This window comes from Melanotaenia boesemani, chromosome 2, assembly GCF_017639745.1.
Source record: "Melanotaenia boesemani isolate fMelBoe1 chromosome 2, fMelBoe1.pri, whole genome shotgun sequence".
In the NCBI taxonomy this organism is placed as follows: domain Eukaryota; kingdom Metazoa; phylum Chordata; class Actinopteri; order Atheriniformes; family Melanotaeniidae; genus Melanotaenia; species Melanotaenia boesemani.
Window position 1 is genome coordinate 40,270,649 of NC_055683.1, and position 19,501 is coordinate 40,290,149.

Below are 19,501 nucleotides of genomic sequence, written 5' to 3' on the forward strand. Positions count from 1 at the left end.
ATTATAAATATATTTAACTCGTGTTGAGATAGAATTTATATTTTATCCTCCTGCAGTTTAATGACATTATTCTCACTTTAAGATTCAGATTTTATTTCTTTGCTTCTACTGAGCTGAACTTCATCAGAAAATAAAAATATTCATAAATGCTGTGCTTTGATCTTCTCTCATGTTTATCTGTATTACTCTGGAAGCCCTGTCCTCCCCAGAAAGATGAAAACAGATGCGACGGAGACAGAAGGAAATATTCGCTCGTTTCAGCTGGAGAAACGAAGCTCGTTCAGACTGTAAACATGAGGTTTGCTGGAGGAGGGAGGAAGCCGTTTCTGGTAAGAAAAAAAACGTCACCGAGATTCACATTCAACCACAGAAGCACAAGAAGCTGGTCCTCATGGTTTCCTGTGCAGCAGTAACAGAAAAGATCCTCCAGAAACGTCTACACAACAACAGAAACAACCACCGGACGAACAGAAGAAGAAGAAAACGTCTGTCAGCTGAAATGAAGGAGAGAAAAGAAAAAGGGCACTTTAAAACCAAGCGTGTCACTTCCTGTGTGACGGTCCACGCTGTACACGTAAAAAAAAAAAAGTCAGGTGACAGGAAACGCCACTCAGAGTCTGGCTGCCATGGCAACAAGCTTATTGCAAAAAAAAAAAAAATCCCCCTGCAGCAGCCGGAGCTCATTTCCTGTTCACCTGGAGGACTACTTTACAGGAGGAGAAGAAGAAGAGGAGGGTGTGTGCGTTTTCCCTTCGTCGCCTCCAAAATGGCTCCTCTTCCTCAGCTGGTCCATTCACAGCAAGATCAAACACCATCCATCAATCGATCGATCGATCGTCCATCAATCGATCGATCGATTACAAAAAGTTTCCAGTTTGACAAACGTAAAAATTCGTTTTCTTGATCAGAAATTTCAGCTGATCGGGCAGAAGTAATCCACCAATGAATCCCCGGAGATAAAACTGACCAGATGGACCAGATCCGGTCCAGAGTCTGGTCCAGAGTCCGGTCCAGAACCCGGACCGGAGTCGTCTGCCAGAGCCAGGCTGTCAGCGTGCTGAAGTGAAACCAGGAAACACGGCTAACGGATGAAAACAAACCTCTGACGGGGATCGAACCTCCGACGGCGGCTGCAGCCGGAAACCTTCAGACTTCATCCAAGCTGAAATCCTGAATCCTGAAACCTCTTATTTCTGGAACTTTAATGGAGTTCAGATAAAAACCCGCTGGTAGACTGAAGCTGCAGCTCAGGAACCCAGGGATCGGCAGACCTGGTCCAGGAGTCTGGATTCAGGGATTCAGCGGCGGTTTGATTCCCTTTCTGGATCCGTTTGAACTTCAGGACCTTCCAGGACCCCGAAAACTCGTTTTTTATTGTAACAGGAAGTGGAACTCGTCGACTTCCTGTCTAACAAACTTTGGCCGAAGGTTTTGTGTTCAGGATGAAGAAAAAACGAGTTATCAGGGTTTTTATTTGTATCTGATACAGAACCGGATCCACATCAGAACCAGACCTCTGATCCGGTTCTGTTGCATAACCCCTCTCCCGTCAAGGTTCAGTGTGTACCGTCTGCAGGATCAGGATCGGTTCTCCGGGTGCTGGGTCCGCATGTGGCTCTGGAGGCGCGTCGCTGATGAGAACCTCTTCCCGCACTCGGAGCAGCGCAGTGGCGAGGTGGCGCCAGCGGGCGGCGACGAGGGTGAGAACGTGTCAGCACCACCTTCCCCGGAGACATGACTCTGACGGTGAGCCTTCAGGAGAGACATCCGGCTGAACCTCCGACCACATTCCTCACACTCCGACCAGACCCGGCGCCGCTTCTTCTGCCAAACACAAGAAACCGCAACATCAGAACCAGGACCAGGACCAGGACGGGGACAACATGTCATCAATGACTGATCCATGATAACAGCATTATTTATCACATGTCACCATAAAAACATCACCATCACTACTGTGTTGCTAAGAGACCTGGACATGATGATGAAGCCACTTCCTGTCAGACTTTCCACCAATCAGAGAGCTTAGATTGACGGTAACGTCCAATCAGGAGCAGCCAAAGATCAACCAGTGAGCAGAAAGTTCTATGTGTGTGTGAAAAGAAGAAAAATAATGCTCCTCTATGGCTGGAATAAAGCCAAGAAGACGTTTCTGATGCACGGTGGCGCCACAAAGCAGCTGAGCTGGAGTTGGTTTAGTGAGGATAGCAGGTAAATAGTAGCAGGAATAACTGGAAATGAGGAAAAAGTGGAAACATGGAAATAGTTTCTGTTGTGTGTTTGTTTCAATAACAATATTTTTTCTCCTGAAAGCCAAGACTTGAGAGAACGATGAGATGAGAAAAGGTTTGGTCACTGTTGGTCTGTGTGTTATTTCTACAAAGTTCTGTTAGTAATAAATTCTGCTTTCTTCTTCTGGTCGACCTTTATGCTGCTATATCTATTCATACATTCATTTTACATTCATTTTACCTCCCAATCTGACAGCTGATACACACTTGTTTATACTGGGATTAAAAGCTGTTACAGACTGGTTTATACTGGGATTAAAAGCTGTTACACACTGGTTTATACTGGGATTAAAACCTGCTACAGACTGGTTTATACTGGGATTAAAAGCTGTTACACACTGGTTTATACTGGGATTAAAACCTGCTACAGACTGGTTTATACTGGGATTAAAAGCTGCTACAGACTGGTTTATACTGGGATTAAAAGCTGCTACAGACTGGTTTATACTGGGATTAAAAGCAGCTACAGACTGGTTTAGACTGGGATTAAAAGCTGCTACAGACTGGTTTATACTGGGATTAAAAGCTGTTACAGACTGGTTTATACTGGGATTAAAAACTGCTACAGACTGGTTTATACTGGGATATAAAGCTGTTACAGACTGGTTTATACTGGGATTAAAAGCTGTTGCAGACTGGTTTATACTGGGATTAAAAGCTGCTACAGACTGGTTTATACTGGGATTAAAAGCTGCTACAGACTGGTTTATACTGGGATTAAAAGCTGCTACACACTGGTTTATACTGGGATTAAAAGCTGCTACAGACTGGTTTATACTGGGATTAAAAGCTGCTACAGACTGGTTTATACTGGGATTAAAAGCTGCTACACACTGGTTTATACTGGGATTAAAAGCTGCTACAGACTGGTTTATACTGGGATTAAAAGCTGCTACAGAATGGTTTATACTGGGATTAAAAGCTGCTACAGACTGGTTTATACTGGGATTAAAAGCTGCTACAGACTGGTTTATACTGGGATTAAAAGCTGCTACACACTGGTTTATACTGGGATTAAAAGCTGTTACACACTGGTTTATACTGGGATTAAAACCTGCTACAGACTGGTTTATACTGGGATTAAAAGCTGCTACAGACTGGTTTATACTGGGATTAAAAGCAGCTACAGACTGGTTTATACTGGGATTAAAAGCTGCTACAGACTGGTTTATACTGGGATTAAAAGCAGCTACAGACTGGTTTATACTGGGATTAAAAGCTGCTACAGACTGGTTTATACTGGGATTAAAAGCTGCTACAGACTGGTTTATACTGGGATTAAAAGCTGTTACAGACTGGTTTATACTGGGATTAAAAGCTGTTACACACTGGTCTATACTGGGATTAAAAGCTGCTACAGACTGGTTTATACTGGGATTAAAAGCTGCTACAGACTGGTTTATACTGGGATTAAAAGCTGTTACACACTGGTTTATACTGGGATTAAAAGCTGTTACACATTGGTTTATACTGGGATTAAAAGCTGCTACAGACTGGTTTATACTGGGATTAAAAGCTGCTACACACTGGTTTATACTGGGATTAAAAGCTGCTACAGACTGGTTTATACTGGGATTAAAAGCTGTTACAGACTGGTTTATACTGGGATTAAAAGCTGTTACACACTGGTTTATACTGGGATTAAAAGCTGTTACACACTGGTTTATACTGGGATTAAAAGCTGTTACAGACTGGTTTATACTGGGATTAAAAGCTGTTACAGACTGGTTTATACTGGGATTAAAAGATGTTACAGACTGGTTTATACTGGGATTAAAAGCTGTTACAGACTGGTTTATACTGGGATTAAAAGCTGCTACACACTGGTTTATACTGGGATTAAAAGCTGTTACAGACTGGTTTATACTGGGATTAAAAGCTGTTACAGACTGGTTTATACTGGGATTAAAAGCTGTTACAGACTGGTTTATACTGGGATTAAAAACTGTTACAGACTGGTTTATACTGGGATTAAAAACTGCTACACACTGGTTTATACTGGGATTAAAAGCTGCTACACACTGGTTTATACTGGGATTAAAAGCTGTTACAGACTGGTTTATACTGGGATTAAAAGCTGTTACAGACTGGTTTATACTGGGATTAAAAGCTGTTACAGACTGGTTTATACTGGGATTAAAAGCTGTTACAGACTGGTTTATACCGGGATTAAAAGCTGTTACACACTGGTTTATACTGGGATTAAAAGCTGCTACAGACTGGTTTATACTGGGATTAAAAACTGCTACAGACTGGTTTATACTGGGATTAAAAGCTGTTACAGACTGGTTTATACTGGGATTAAAAGCTGTTACACACTGGTTTATACTGGGATTAAAACCTGCTACAGACTGGTTTATACTGGGATTAAAAGCAGCTACAGACTGGTTTATACTGGGATTAAAAGCTGCTACAGACTGGTTTATACTGGGATTAAAAGCAGCTACAGACTGGTTTATACTGGGATTAAAAGCTGTTACAGACTGGTTTATACTGGGATTAAAAGCTGTTACACACTGGTTTATACTGGGATTAAAACCTGCTACAGACTGGTTTATACTGGGATTAAAAGCAGCTACAGACTGGTTTATACTGGGATTAAAAGCTGCTACAGACTGGTTTATACTGGGATTAAAAGCTGCTACAGACTGGTTTATACTGGGATTAAAAGCTGCTACAGACTGGTTTATACTGGGATTAAAAACTGCTACAGACTGGTTTATACTGGGATTAAAAGCTGTTACAGACTGGTTTATACTGGGATTAAAAGCTGTTACAGACTGGTTTATACTGGGATTAAAAGCTGCTACAGACTGGTTTATACTGGGATTAAAAGCTGTTACAGACTGGTTTATACTGGGATTAAAAGCTGCTACAGACTGGTTCATACTGGGATTAGAAACTGCTACAGACTGGTTTATACTGGGATTAAAAGCTGTTACAGACTGGTTTATACTGGGATTAAAAACTGTTACAGACTGGTTTATACTGGGATTAAAAGCAGCTACAGACTGGTTTATACTGGGATTAAAAGCTGCTACAGACTGGTTTATACTGGGATTAAAAGCTGTTACAGACTGGTTTATACTGGGATTAAAAGCTGCTACACACTGATTCATACTGGGATTAAAAGCTGCTACAGACTGGTTTATACTGGGATTAAAAGATGTTACAGACTGGTTTATACTGGGATTAGAAACTGCTACAGACTGGTTTATACTGGGATTAAAAGCTGTTACAGACTGGTTTATACTGGGATTAAAAACTGTTACAGACTGGTTTATACTGGGATTAAAAGCAGCTACAGACTGGTTTATACTGGGATTAAAAGCGGCTATAGACTGGTTTATACTGGAATTAAAACCCTCATCAATCTCTACATTGCATTATAAACTCAAGACATCAGACTTTACTGAGCGGAGCCGAAGCCGCATGTCAACCCGAGTTCTTCACTTTTACCAAAGCTTTGCATCAGAATAATTTTAAACTTTAAAAAGTTTAACCTTCACCTTCCTCCCTTTGTCCTCCTCATCCTCCTCGTCTTCCTCCTCATCTTCCTCTTCCTCCCTGACGCTCGGTCTGGGTGGGTCCACTTCGCTGTCTCGCAGGTCGTTGCTGCCATTGGTTGCCAGAGCAACAAGAGTTTCCTTGGCGGCAGCTTCCTCTTCGTTGTCATCCAGGAGTTGAGACGGCAGGGTTAGGAGGCGATGAAGCATCGAGGCAGAGGAGCAGCGACCTGATCGGATCAAAAACGCATCACTAATCAGCATCACATACAATCAACCGCCTGATCAATCAGTAAATGTGTGGATTTATTATGAATCTGACGGTCTGCAGTGACAGACAGTGTCCACCAGAGGGCACCACTCAGACTCATTTTACTTTTAATTTCCATTTTTACTATTTTCATTTTTATTATTATTTGTTGGTTATTTGTCATATATTAGTTTTACTTTTCATATTTTTATTTCTTTTAATTTAGTATTTTGATTTTTTTTCTTCATTTTACGTTCAAAATAATTTTCTGTAAAATTAAATTAGAAGTAGCCATCCATCCATTTTCTGCTGCTTAATAGGAGTCGGGTCGCGGGGGCAGCTGCCTAAGCAGGGAAACCCAGACTTCCCTCTCCCCGGCCACATTCACCAGCCCATTCGGAGGGATCCCGAGGCGTTCCCAGGCCAGCCGAGAGATGTAGTCCGTCCAGCGTGTCCTGGGTCCTCCCCGGGGCCTCTTTTCGGTGGGATGTGCCCAGAACACCTCACCAGGGAGGCGTCCAGGAGGCATCCTAACCAGATGCCCGAGCCACCTCATCTGGCTCCTCTCGATGTGGAGGAGCAGTGACTCTACACTGAGCCCCTCCCGGATCACCAAGCTTCTCACCCTATCTCTAAGGGAGAGCCCGGCCACCCTGCAGAGGAAACTCATTTTGGCCGCTTGTACTCGCGATCTTGTTCTTTCGGTCACTACCCACAGCTCGTGGCCATAGGTGAGGGTAGGAACATAGATCGACCGGTAAATTGAGAGCTTTGTCTTGTGGCTCAACTCCTTCACCACGACAGACCGATGCAGAGTCTGCATCACTGCAGACACCAGACCGATCCGTGGGTCCCTGAGCAAGGCCCTCAAGATCACGGCCCGATGAAGCCAACAGAACCACATCATCCACAAACAACAGAGACCCAATCCTGAGGCCACCAAACTGGAACCCCTCAACACTTTGGCTGCGCCTAGAAATTCTGTCCATAATAGGTTATGAACAGAATCAGTGACAGAGGGCAGCCTTGGCGGAGTCCAACCCACACTGGAAACGACTGATTTACTGCCGGCAATTTGGACCAAGCTCTGACACCGGTTATACAGGGACCAGACAGCTCGTACAAGCGGGTCTGGCACTCCATACTCCTGGAGTTCCCGCCACAGGAGTCCCCGGGGGACATGGTCGAACACCTTCTCCAAGTCCACAAAGCACATGTAGATTGGTTGGGCAAACTGCCATGCCCCCTCCAAGACCCTGAAGAGGGTGTAGAGCTGGTCCACTGTTCCACGACCGGGACGAAAACCACACTGCTCCTCCTCAATCCGAGGTTCGCCTATCCGACGGACCCTCCTCTCCAGCACCCCTGAATAGACCTTACCAGGAAGGCTAAGGAGTGTGATCCCCCTGTAGTTGGAGCACACCCTCCGGTCCCCCTTTTTGAAGAGTCTGCCAGTCCAGGTGAACTGTCCCTGATGTCCACACAATGCTGCACAGAAATGTCAACCAAAACCACCCTACAGCATCCAGAGCCTTAAGGAACTCCAGGTGGACATCATCCACCCCCGAGGCCCTGCCACCAAGGAGCTTTTTAAGCACCTCAGTGACCTCACCCCTACAAATGGGAGAGCTAGCACCAGGGTCCCCAGACTCTGTTTCCTTATCAGAAGAAGTGCTGGTGGGATTGAGGAGGTCTCCAGAATGGAAGAGGGTCCAGCCCCTCTCAAGGACAGTGGTTCCAGAGCTCAAGCTGTGCATCGAGGTGAGTCCAACTATATCTACCCGGAACCGCTCAACCTCGTGCACCAGCTCAGGCTCCTTCCCCGCCACAGAGGTGACATTGCACGTCCCTAGAGCTAGCTTCTGTAGCCGAGGATCAGACCGCCAGGGTCCCCACCTCAGGCAACCGCCCCACTGGACTCAACCCCTATGGCCCCTCCTGCAGGTGGTGAGCCCATTTGTCCCGTCACCTTTTCCACGACCATCGAACCTTCGTGTTAAATGACTGAATCTGAATCTGGACGTCATCGTAATTGGCTTGAAGATATTATTCCCTTGTAATAATTTTATGTATGTTTTTATTTACTCGGTTATTTTTTTCTTCCATAGAAATTGTTTTAGTTTCATTTTAATTTTATTAAAGTTGAAATTTAAGCATTTTTTGATTTTGTTTTCATTTCAGATTTTTACTAAATGATTTAAATAATCCACGTTTCGTTATTTTCATTGTTTTCTTTCCAGACGTTTGTTTTTCCATCAGTAAAGTTCAGGTGTGTTTTGCTGCCTCACCTGAGGGGCTGTGGGGGGGTTCGGGTTCAGGTGGGGGTCCGGAGGTGGAGTTCTTCTGAGTGTCTGCATTGTCTTCTTCGTCAGGAGAAAACACCTCCATGTCCTCCAGAGGAGTCCAGCGCGGGTCCTGCTGGGGGGAGGAAGGGGAGGGCTGCAGGATCACTGAGGGGGAGGAGAGAGGCTCCACCTGGTGTCCCCCTCCCTCACTCAGGCTCCGCCCACTGCCGCCTCCTCCTCCACTGACCTCTTTGATCTGCCAGACGTCACTGCACCACTTCTGTCCAAAGACTTTGTCCAGGATGGGGACCCAGTCCTGGGAGAGGACGGGGGGACGATCTGGGTCTGGGGGGGGGGGGGGGGGGGGGGGGGGGGGGGGGGGGGGGTTAAGAGGAGAAGAAGAAATCAAACAATAGAAAAAGATCCTGAAGAAATGTCTCAGGATCTTCTTCCGTTCAGTTCTGACAGAAGAAACAGGAATTAAAAGGACCAGATCAGACCAGGTCTGACTGGATCAGACCAGAGTCGATCCAACCAGACCAGATCAGACCCAATCAAACCACATAGGACCCCATTAGACTGAATCAGAGTGGATCAGATTCAGTCAGACCGGACCCAGTCAGACCAGATCAGAACCAGCACACATGTACCACCACGTCCCAGCTGTCCTCCTGGGCACTCACCGTCTGTGGGATCCTTGGACACCTCGGCCAGCTCCTCCCGGGCCTCCTCAGAACCGCTGGGTGACATGGAGTCGTTCACCGACCCCCGCCTCCTCCCACCGCCTCTCCCCTTCTCCCCCCCCTCTCTCTCGCAGGTCTTTCCCAGCCTCTCCTGCAGCACCTGCTGCTCCTTCTCCATCTTAGTGATCTCCAGCAGGAGGTCATCAAACGAGGCCTCCACGATCTTCGTCAGCTCGCGTAGTGCGAAGTCCAGGACCTGCTCCATGACGCACTTCAGCTGGTCTGCAGGACAGAGGGGGGATGAGGGGGTCAGGACGACTTCACTGGTAATCAATCAATCAAAGGTTCTGGTGGTGTCAGGTGACCGAACAGGAAACCCAGAACTAATGTTAGAACCAGATCAAACTGGTCTTTTGGTTTCTCTAAACAAAACAGAGATTTATTTCTGCAGACGTTTTCTGTTTCAAAATTCATCATAAACCTGCAGAACAAGAACTTTGTCGGAACTGGTGTTCTTCGGAGAACCAGGCAGGAACACTGTGCAGGTTTTCTGATGGTACGGTGCTCTGTGAAGGTCAGGAGAACCACACATTACAGATATCTGAGAACAGAGAACGTCCGAGGACCCAAAACATTAACGTTTACAGCAGCGGATGCATTCACTCTGGCTCGCACCAGAGTGGCGACCTCCGGTCCGACTGAAAACCGGGGCCCGCCTGGCTCGCACCAGAGAGGCGACCTCCGGTTCGACTGAAAACCGGGGTCCGCCTGGCTCGCACCAGAGAGGCGACCTCCGGTCCGACTGAAAACCGGGGTCCGCCTGGCTCGCACCAGAGAGGCGACCTCCGGTCCGACTGAAAACCGGGGTCCGCCTGGCTCGCAGCAGAGAGGCGACCTCCGGTCCGACTGAAAACCGGGGTCCGCCTGGCTCGCACCAGAGAGGCGACCTGTTTCTGGTCTGAGGTCAGTTCTCCTTCTGTTGTAGGTCATAAATCAACCTGTGGAGGGGGGCGGGGCCTAATCCCTGGAACGATACCGACTTCCCAGAAAGAGACAAAAGGAAAACCAGGAAAAAGAAAACAATGAAAAAAAAAAACACAAACATGACAAAACAGCAAAGAGCAAGAAACTTAAAACCAGCCGCACGAAAATAGGAAGAAAAGAAAATGATAAAAAATAAAAACGGAGAAAATTACAGAATAAAATCAGCATGTTACCAATAATAGAATAACATGTCTGATTATTAAATATTAATTGATCAACTAAATATTTAAATGAAAAAGGACTAATTTTTATCAATTTAAAATATTTCTACTGACTTCTGTCAGATGACCAATCAGTGTTTCTCTTCTTCTTTCTCAGGATTCGACTCATGATCGATAAATACAATCCAGCGACTCAGCCTGTCGCCGTGACAACGGGGTGGGTCAGCTTGGATCAGGATCCCGGGTTAGAAAGAAACTAAAACCAGTTTCTGACTGGACCACCAACACAGGAACAAAACCAAACGTGTGAACGGTCGAGAAGCTCCGAGACGTTCCCAATCAATCACTTCCTCTCGCTTCCTGGAAATTATTCATCCCGAATGATCTCTGATGTGAAACCTTCAGAGACCGGAAGCAGGACCTCTTCTTCATGTGTTCACCGTGTTAACGCAGCCATGCTGCCACGGTAACATGACCCATCAGCACCCTGCCCGACTCGCCCGCTCAGCCCTGCTGGCGACCATCGGCCATCTTGGATAAACGAGGCGTGGACAGAAGGTCGTAAAGCCGCCAGCTGAGACGCTCAGGAATCACATTCCAGTCCAGAAACTGATCCCAGCGGTTTTCCTGCTGGTCCAGACTTCATGTCCCACAATCCATCATTACCACACCCATCCATCCATCATCCATCCATCCACCCATCCATCATTCCACCCACACACCCATCCATCCATCATTCCACCCACACATCCATCCATCCACCCACCCATTTATTCATCATCCACCCACCCATCCACCATCCATCCACTCACCCACCCATTCATCCATCATCCATCCATCCATCCACCCACCCATCCATCCACCCAAACCATCCATCATCCATCCATCCAAACCATCCATCCACCAACCCAAACAATCCATCATCCATCCTTTCATCCATCCATCCATCCATCCATCCATCCACCAACCCACCTATCCATCCATCCATCCTTCCTAACATCCATCCATCCATCCATCCAAACAATCCATCCACCCACCCATCCATCCATCCATCCACCCAAACCATCCAAACCATCTATCCACCCACCCAAACATCCACCCACCATCCATCAATCCACACATCCATCCATCCACCCAAACATCCATCATCCATCCATCCATCCACCCACCATCCACCATCCATCCACTCACCCACCTATCCATCCATCCACCCACCCACCTATCCATCCATCCATCCATCCACCCACCCACCTACCTATCCATCCATCCATCCATCCATCCACCCACCCACCCATCCATCCATCCTTCCTAACATCCATCCATCCATCCATCCAAACAATCCATCCACCCACCCACCCATCCATCCATCCATCCAAACCATCTATCCACCCACCATCCATCAATCCCCGCATCCATCCATCCACCCAAACCATCCACCCACCCACCCACCCACCAACCCATCCATCCAAACCATCCATCCACCCATCCATCATGTACACCAGTCCATCGCTGCACCCTCTCCCCCAAATTCCAGTCCACTTTCAGGGAAGATTCCAGCCAACTGATCTGTTTTTCATTCTGAATGATAGTGTTTTATGTTAAAGTTGGGTTCCAACATTTCGGTGGATATCGACTATTAATTTTATTTATTTAACCTTTATTTCAGCATCGTCTGACTTATGTAAAGAACCTTGCAGGTGATGAAACAAGCAGCAGATGGAAGCATCAATAACCAGCATCAGCTAAAGTCACACAAACACACACACGCACGCACACACACACACACACACGCACACACACACACACACCTCCATGATCAGCTGACCCAATGAAGCAGGAAGTTTAACTTCACGTGAACCGACGCCAATTTCAGACAAACATCTGGACCTGTTTCATCATGGTGACAGACCGTTGCCATGGTAACATCTTGCTGCAACATGACAACGAAATCACCGGTGAGGGAAGGACTGGGGCATGGTGGATCAGGTCGATCCAGAGGACCCAGGAAGCTTAGCCCAGTTCTTCAGTCCAGGTCAGAGAATGAGTCGAGTCTATCTTTAGCTGAAAGGATTTAGAGGTCAACCCCCCCCCAGACCCCTGTCCACCTGTTGCCGGTGAACAGGTCAACCAGCTGATTCTGAATTTTCCTGCTGTCAGACTGATGCAGAAACTTGATGGAAAATTAATTTGTTTCGGATTTTCTTTTTACCCAGAAAAAAAGTAAATAAATAAATAAAAGGCTGAACCGAACGTGAGAAGTAGACTTAACCCAATGTCCGACGTAGACCCTACATCCGACGTAGACTTGGCCCAACGTCCGACGTAGACCTGACATCAGACGTAGACTCAACCCAACGTCTGACATAGACCTGACATCCGACGTAGACTTGACCCAACGTCCAACGTAGACCCAACATCCGACGTAGACTACACTCAACGTCCGACGTAGACCCAACATCCAACGTAGACGCAACCCAACATCCGACGTAAACCCGACATCGGACGTAGACTCGACCCAACAACCGACATAGGCCCGACCCAACATCCGACGTAGACTCGACCCAACGTCCGACGTAGACCCGACATCCGACGTGGAGTCAACCCAACGTCCGACGTAGACCCGACATCCGACGTAGACTCGACCCGACGTCTGACGTAGACCCGACATCCGACGTGGAGTCAACCCAACGTCCGACATAGACCCGACATCCGATGTAGACTTGACCCAACGTCTGATGTAGACCCGACATCTGACATAGACTCATCCCAATGTCTGAAGTAGACCCGACATCCGACGTAGACTCGACATCCGACATGTGATCTACAGTGTCAAACGCAGCACTGAGATCCAACAGAACCAGGACTGATACTTGACCAGAATCAGTATTCAATCTAATGTCATTTAAGACAGACCCAACATCCGACGTAGACTCAACCCGACATCCAACGTTGACTCGACCCAACGTCTGACGTAGAGCCGACCCGACATCTGACGTAGACTCAACCAAACATCCGACGTAGACCCGACCCAGCATCTGACGTAACCCCACCCAAAATCAGATGTAGACCCGACCCCACGTCCCCCAATGTTTGACGCAGACCAGACCCGAAGTCTGACATAGACCAGAACCTAAGCCGACGTAGACCAGACCCGTCGTAGACTCGACCCAACATCCGATGTAGACACAACCAGACATCCGACGTAGACCAGACCTGACGTCCAACGTAGACTTGACCCAATATCCAACGTAGACCAGACCCGACCCAACCTAATGTCCAATGAATTGCCTCCTCTTGGGATAAAAAAGTAGCTGGTTTTAGAGTATTTTTGACTATAAATAACCAAAAACATTTTCATTTTAATAAAGCCGTGTTTTCCCATCACACAAAGCGGGAACCGTGTCTTATACAACATGACTGCATCCGTCTCTTGGTGGGGTTTTGTAGGCTGTTGCTGTTGTGAGCATGTCGAAGACTGTAGGATTTCTCCCACTCCACGGAGTGCTTCCATTTCAGGTGCTGAAATAAATTCGTTGTGCTCCCACCTTTGGTAAAAACAGATTTTACAAAGCGCCGCCTTTTTTTTGTTCCAGATCCGAGGTCACAAAACCAAACGCGCTCCAAATAAGTGAGACGCTGCCTTTTAGGAAACAAGCTCTTCTTCGCTAGCTGCCATGTTGATGTGTTTCTGTGGGAAACCAGCGGGAGTGCGCTGACATCACTCTCAACTACGGAAGCCCAGGAGGTGCGTTGGTGGGGGCAAAAAAAAAAATACAGATTTTCATAAAAATAAATTTTCATAAACAGCTAATTCAAATTAAATTATTAAATCAATTAATCGCCCAGCACTACTCGCAGGCAAGAAAAAAAGCCTCTTTTCCTATTGGTGGAAAAATTCAGCACATCAGCCAATCGTGGACTAGAAGACTAGAAGAACTACAAACATCTGCTTCTGAGGAAGAGGAGGGGAGGAGGGACCAAAGCATGAACATACTGAAGTGCTGCCTCCTGCTGGACAGGGGGACTAACACACCCTGGACATGTCCAACCTGTGACGTCCTCTCCGTCTTCTGCTGGACTGGAACTGGTTTCTGGACTGGAGCAACTCGTCTGCTGGTGGAAACTGGTTTTGTTGATAGTAAATAAAACCTCCTGAGACATTTGCTGCATGTTGATGTAAATAAATGTTTACAACTTGTTTGCTTATTAAGTTTCTATAATAAACTGTATTTACAGTCTAAGCTGTAAAAACATGTTTGTGGTTTTCCTGGTTTTTATGTTTTTTTAGGTCTGGTGTGTTAAGAGCGGAGGTCGGACTGAAAACATACATGTAAGTTCACACATGTGAGGTTGAGCTAGAAAGAACCAAACAAGGCAGGTAAACGGTTTACAAGGTAAAACAATCTTTTAAAAGTAGTCAAAAAAGTCAAGTTATACCCTAGACTGGTTCTCAACCTGGGGTCCAGGAGTCTTGCTAATAAAGATGAAACCAGCAGGGTTTCAGCACCGGGTGCTCAAAACAATCAATGGATAAATAAAAAAGCTTGTTTACAGATTAAATTTGGGGCCTTTAACGGGGACGTGAAAAGTTTAGAACGTGTTTACGTGACTTTGGCATCATCTCGGGGAGAGAAGCTGCTTCTCTCCGCATCCTCACATGTAAACAAATAAATCAGATTTACGGGTCTACATGCACGAAGACGTCGGAGGTGGAGGAGAAATCCACGCCTCTGATAAAGGATGTCAGACTAAGCTGTTTACATGCCCACGTGGATTATGTGAAACTCCAGAAATCAGATTCCCGGTGTGGATGCGAACGCAGCAGTAACCCCTCCGGAACGTTTGGCCATCGTTCCGTTTCCACTCGTTCAGTTCAGGTCCACGAAAGCTGCTTACAGACGAAAACTCCACCCAACGCCACCTCCAGACCACCTCCAGCGGTCAGAGCCGCTTCTGTAGGGAAACGCTGGACAGCAGAATGACTCGCTCTGAGCCTGGAAAGGTTTTGGAAATGCTGAAACTTTTCAGATGAACTAAAATTCCTACAGTTCCTTTCACTTCACGTCAGCTTCCATCATCGCCAGCTCCACCAGAAACCTTTGTGCCTCATCTCTGAAGCCTCACCTGAGCCTGAAACACGACTCTGCCGAGGAAACGCCAACGCCACACCTTCCTGGAGACATCTATGCCCTTCGGCAGGTGCATGCGAGTCCAGCTCCTGGAGATAAATGTGATCTGACGGCCGTAAACCGGCTGAAGATGCTCACATCCACCCCCCTTTCACGCCTCGGCTCTTTTCTTCTCCTCTGAAGCACATATTTAACCTCACAGGGGTCGGTCCGAGCCCGGCCCACCAGCCCATCCACCATGAGGCCATCCCCCCAGCAGTCTGTTGGTCTTTGTCCTGGTGCCCCCACCACCACCAACGCCCCTCCGTTGCTGAAGGGGACATGTGAAATGAGGCCGTAAATCTAATTTTACGACCTACAAGCGGCTGGAATGGAGGCCCTGCTCTTTATTTTTAACTTTTGTTTCTGAGCCCTTTTCCCTGTGAACCTGTTCTGTCAGGGGAACCGTGACTGACATGACACCAAGCATGCTGCAGGAAAACTAGGCCACATTCCTCCCAACGACCAGAGTAATCTGCTGCAGTTCCAGACCAATCAGGAGGGTCCCGTCCCGCCGCCCGCACACAGACACCCCCTTCGGCCGCGCTCCACGGGGCGTGGGCGGCCCGGGGATCCAGTTTTCCTCACCTGCAGGCCTCCGTGTTTCTGTTGTTTACTCGTAAAGCTTCACACCACGGCGGCTTACGCAATGCCTGCTTAGCGTGCAGCTCGTGCGGAGCGGAGGGGGGGGGGGGGGGGGGGGGGGGGGCGCTCCTGTGTTTGTGAGCCCGTGGCCGTGTTTTGTGAAACGGTTGCTTACCCACGACTCGTCCTCTCTGCTCCAGGCGGCGCGTGTCGATGGGAGCCCGGGGCTCGCCGCTCTGTCCCGCGGCAGAGCGTGGCGGCTGCTCGTGCTTTGTCCTGCCGCCGTCCCCGCGCTCGTCGCCCGCCTTGTTTTTAGCAGCCCCCGCGGAGCCGCCGTCGTCTGGGGAAGCTCGTCCCCGGTTGTCGCGCGCCTGCAGCTGGAGCCGGAGCCGGCGGTTTTCCTGCTCCTTCACGGCCGTCTCCAGCAGTAGCGCGTTCAGGCTCGAGCCCACCGACTTGCTTATTTCCTGGACGGCGAGCTGAACGACTTGCTCCAGCACGGACTCCAGCTGGCCCTGGAAAAACGAAATGTACACGGCCCCGTTCATGTTTTCGCCCCCTCCGCCCAGAGGCCTTTCTCATGCTTCTGTAGGCGAGCCCGCAGCCCTCCCCTGCCCTGAGTTCCGCACCGCAGACTGGGTAAGGTGGCCCCGGCTCGCTGGGGCTGCTCCGGCGGATGCTCGGCTCGGTTCCTGCGGCTGCTTTCTCCACGTCGCTGCCCCGCGTGTGTTCAGCAGCTTCGGAAGCTGCCGGAAAGACTCGAATAGACGCGCAGACACATTTTCCCGCCCACATGTCTTGCATCGTCCGCGACGTGCACGCTGGCGCCCTTGTAGTTATGCACGCCATTTTGCTTTTGAGAAAATAACAGCAGCAATTCTCAAATGTCAGACTTCCTGCCAACTATTACCACTAAACGCCCCTGGAGTGGGCTGCAGGCAGCGAGACCAGGGCTCAGTCCGCACCAGAAACCCCCACGTCCACATAGAAGCATTTTCTGCTCCACTTCTCTGGATTTAAAGAGTTAACACAGGGTTTGACCTCCATGCACAATCAAGACACAAGATGACCAACAAAACACTGATTTATTTATTTTATGTTTTTTCTTTGTTTGTTTGTTTTTTGTTTGTTTGTTTTTTTTTTGTTTTTGTTTTTTAATAAAATGACCGTTTATGAACCGTGAATCCACTCCAGAGATGTTTTCCCAACCAGTATGTCTGTGGGTCACACAACTGGGACCAGATGGGAGAACTATCATGGGTCCATTACTGGAAACTCTGGCGCTCACCGTGAAGCGTATGTGTGGGTTAAAAGACATTTGGAATAAACTCAGTGGCGTTGTTCACATAAGCTGCACAGTAAGAAAAACTGGATTGTCCACATTCAGTAAAAACAGCTGGAACCTGCTGAATAATCCGGTTATTCACTGTTTATGTGCTCGCCAAAAATCTGATATTGTGATTATTCCAGTGATCGTTAGCATAATCTGATTGTGTGTTTATATTATTTTAATATGAGATGTATTGATTTGATGGAGGTAGTTGTTACAATGACAAAGATATTCTATAACGGCAACGATCCTGTTATGAGAAACTGGATAAAAATGTAGATTCCCCCCGTTGCCCTACAAAATGGCGTGACCCTTATATAGGACACTATGTCGGGATTAGGGGGGACATTTGGACACAGCCTTGGTGTATTTAGCAGCTTATTTTCTCCCACGTTAGCAGCTGACGCTAAGAGCAGGGGTTGAAAATAACAGGAAGTTATGTCACTAAATACGAAAGTCAGTAAGAAATCCGTAATGAACAGGTAAACATAGACCAGGGTTTTTAAAATATCATGTTTGAGACATGGATGTATTATTAGAGTAATCTGATTACTCTGATTACTCTCTTATCAGATTTTGATGCTCATGTAAACGGCCTCACTGATACGCGGCGAACAGAGCTCCGGGTCACACAATCCCAGCATGCAACAGTGGACATCTAATTTTACAGAATTCCCAAAGATCCAGAACGTAGACAGCGATCGATACCTGCCACCAAGCGATCAGAAGAAACCGGGTTCCGCTTAGGAAGCTTCCCGTTGCTCACACAGCCACAAGCAAACGTAAAAATGTTTGCAGAATCGTTTCAATCAGAACCTGATCTAAGTGATCCGTCGTTGTTCGTTCGACGTGGTGTCTTTAGAAATGAATCAAAGACGTGTTTAAATGGAAATCATACAGCAAAATCAACATACAGGTTAGCCCAGACAGCGATCACGTGCACTACGCCGCCCGTTGCTCATGCAAACCTGATTAGGATGAAGTTACACCAACCCTCCCAGTGACAACAGCCCGATCCTTCGCAGTAAGACTCCAGACCGGAGTCCCGGCTGTGTCCATTGACATGGCCTCCAGGCTTTAAGGGATCCTCCGCAGAGACATTTAATCTGGTTTCCTTGTATATCGAATAGCATCTTCTGGTTTAAAAAGAGACGTAAACTCCCACACCACTCATACTGAAGCCGATTTTTTCCTGCCAATATGGTGGCGTAAACAAAGACGGTCACGTGTCCTCCGGAGCTCTACTATGGTTTATACCAGATGAGTCCACTAGGGGGCGCATTAAACGACGCAGACCAGATAGAGTTACCTAACTAATGAATTGGTATGATCTTAAAAGCCGGTGTTATTCACTTCACGTATGGCTCTTTTCTGCGGCGTGTAAACTGTAGCGTGGTTCAGCATGCATCACCACGGATCGCTACACATGCAGAAAACCCCGAGATTCCAGATTTAAAGATGGCTGCCCACAGTACCACCTGTAGTCCACGGTTGTCTTCATCTAATTTCTTTCTAACGGGATTTGTGTCCATTAAGTTTTCAGTGTAAATATCAGTGAGTTGCTGTTTCCAGTAATTACGTTGTTACGGTGGGGTTGTTCGTGAAATGTCGCACCGTGTCTGTTTGGTCCTGGTTGGGCTTCATTAAAGTCCATCACAGCTGCTGCTTTTCATTTCCTGTTAGAACAACTGCTTCTTCTACTGAATTAAAAGTAAATCTTCTAATTAAAACTGCTTTTATGGAATTATAATTACTTCCAGTGAATTTAAAAGTGCTTTTTCTAATGCAATAAAACTACTTCTACTGAATTAAAAGTACATTTTCTGAATTGAAAGTACTTTTTCTACCAAACTAAAAGTGAATTAAAGGTGCTTCTTTTACTGAATTAAAACAGCAGCGTAGCCTACACTGCCCCCAGTTCAGACCAGTTCATGGAAACAACATTAAAGTTTTCCTAAAAACAACCTCAAATATTATTCAGTGATGAAAAAAAATCTGACTTTCTGATTCTTGCCCCTAAAGTCATAAAAAAACATTACATTACATTTTTCTTTTTTCTCTTTTTTTTGTGAAATAATCCAACAGAGAATCAATGAAAAGCATCAGACGTGGAAACTGAGCTGGTCACACAGCTTATCTAAAGAGGTGAATGTATGAACTCCCTGTATGAAGAGTCCTGAACCTTCGCTCCGTCCTGT

The 19,501-nt window shown here is 47.1% G+C and overlaps 1 protein-coding gene across 3 annotated transcripts; it reads right to left on the minus strand.

The window, feature by feature from the left end:
- Positions 1–500: 500 nt before the first annotated feature.
- si:dkeyp-113d7.10 lies at positions 501–16,753 on the minus strand. 3 transcript variants are annotated; one of them, XM_042003648.1, is made up of 5 exons: positions 16,149–16,753; positions 9,016–9,297; positions 8,336–8,677; positions 5,801–6,027; positions 501–1,821 (listed from the first exon to the last, which is right to left on the minus strand). In XM_042003648.1, exons 1-5 carry the CDS (start codon positions 16,519–16,521, stop codon positions 1,579–1,581), a joined length of 1,467 nt encoding a protein of 488 aa, XP_041859582.1. In that variant the 5' UTR covers positions 16,522–16,753; the 3' UTR covers positions 501–1,578. The 3 variants fall into 3 exon arrangements, with proteins under 3 accessions (XP_041859582.1, XP_041859573.1, XP_041859564.1); XM_042003639.1 differs by having other exon boundaries at positions 501–1,824; XM_042003630.1 differs by having other exon boundaries at positions 501–1,824; positions 5,795–6,027.
- Positions 16,754–19,501: the final 2,748 nt, after the last annotated feature.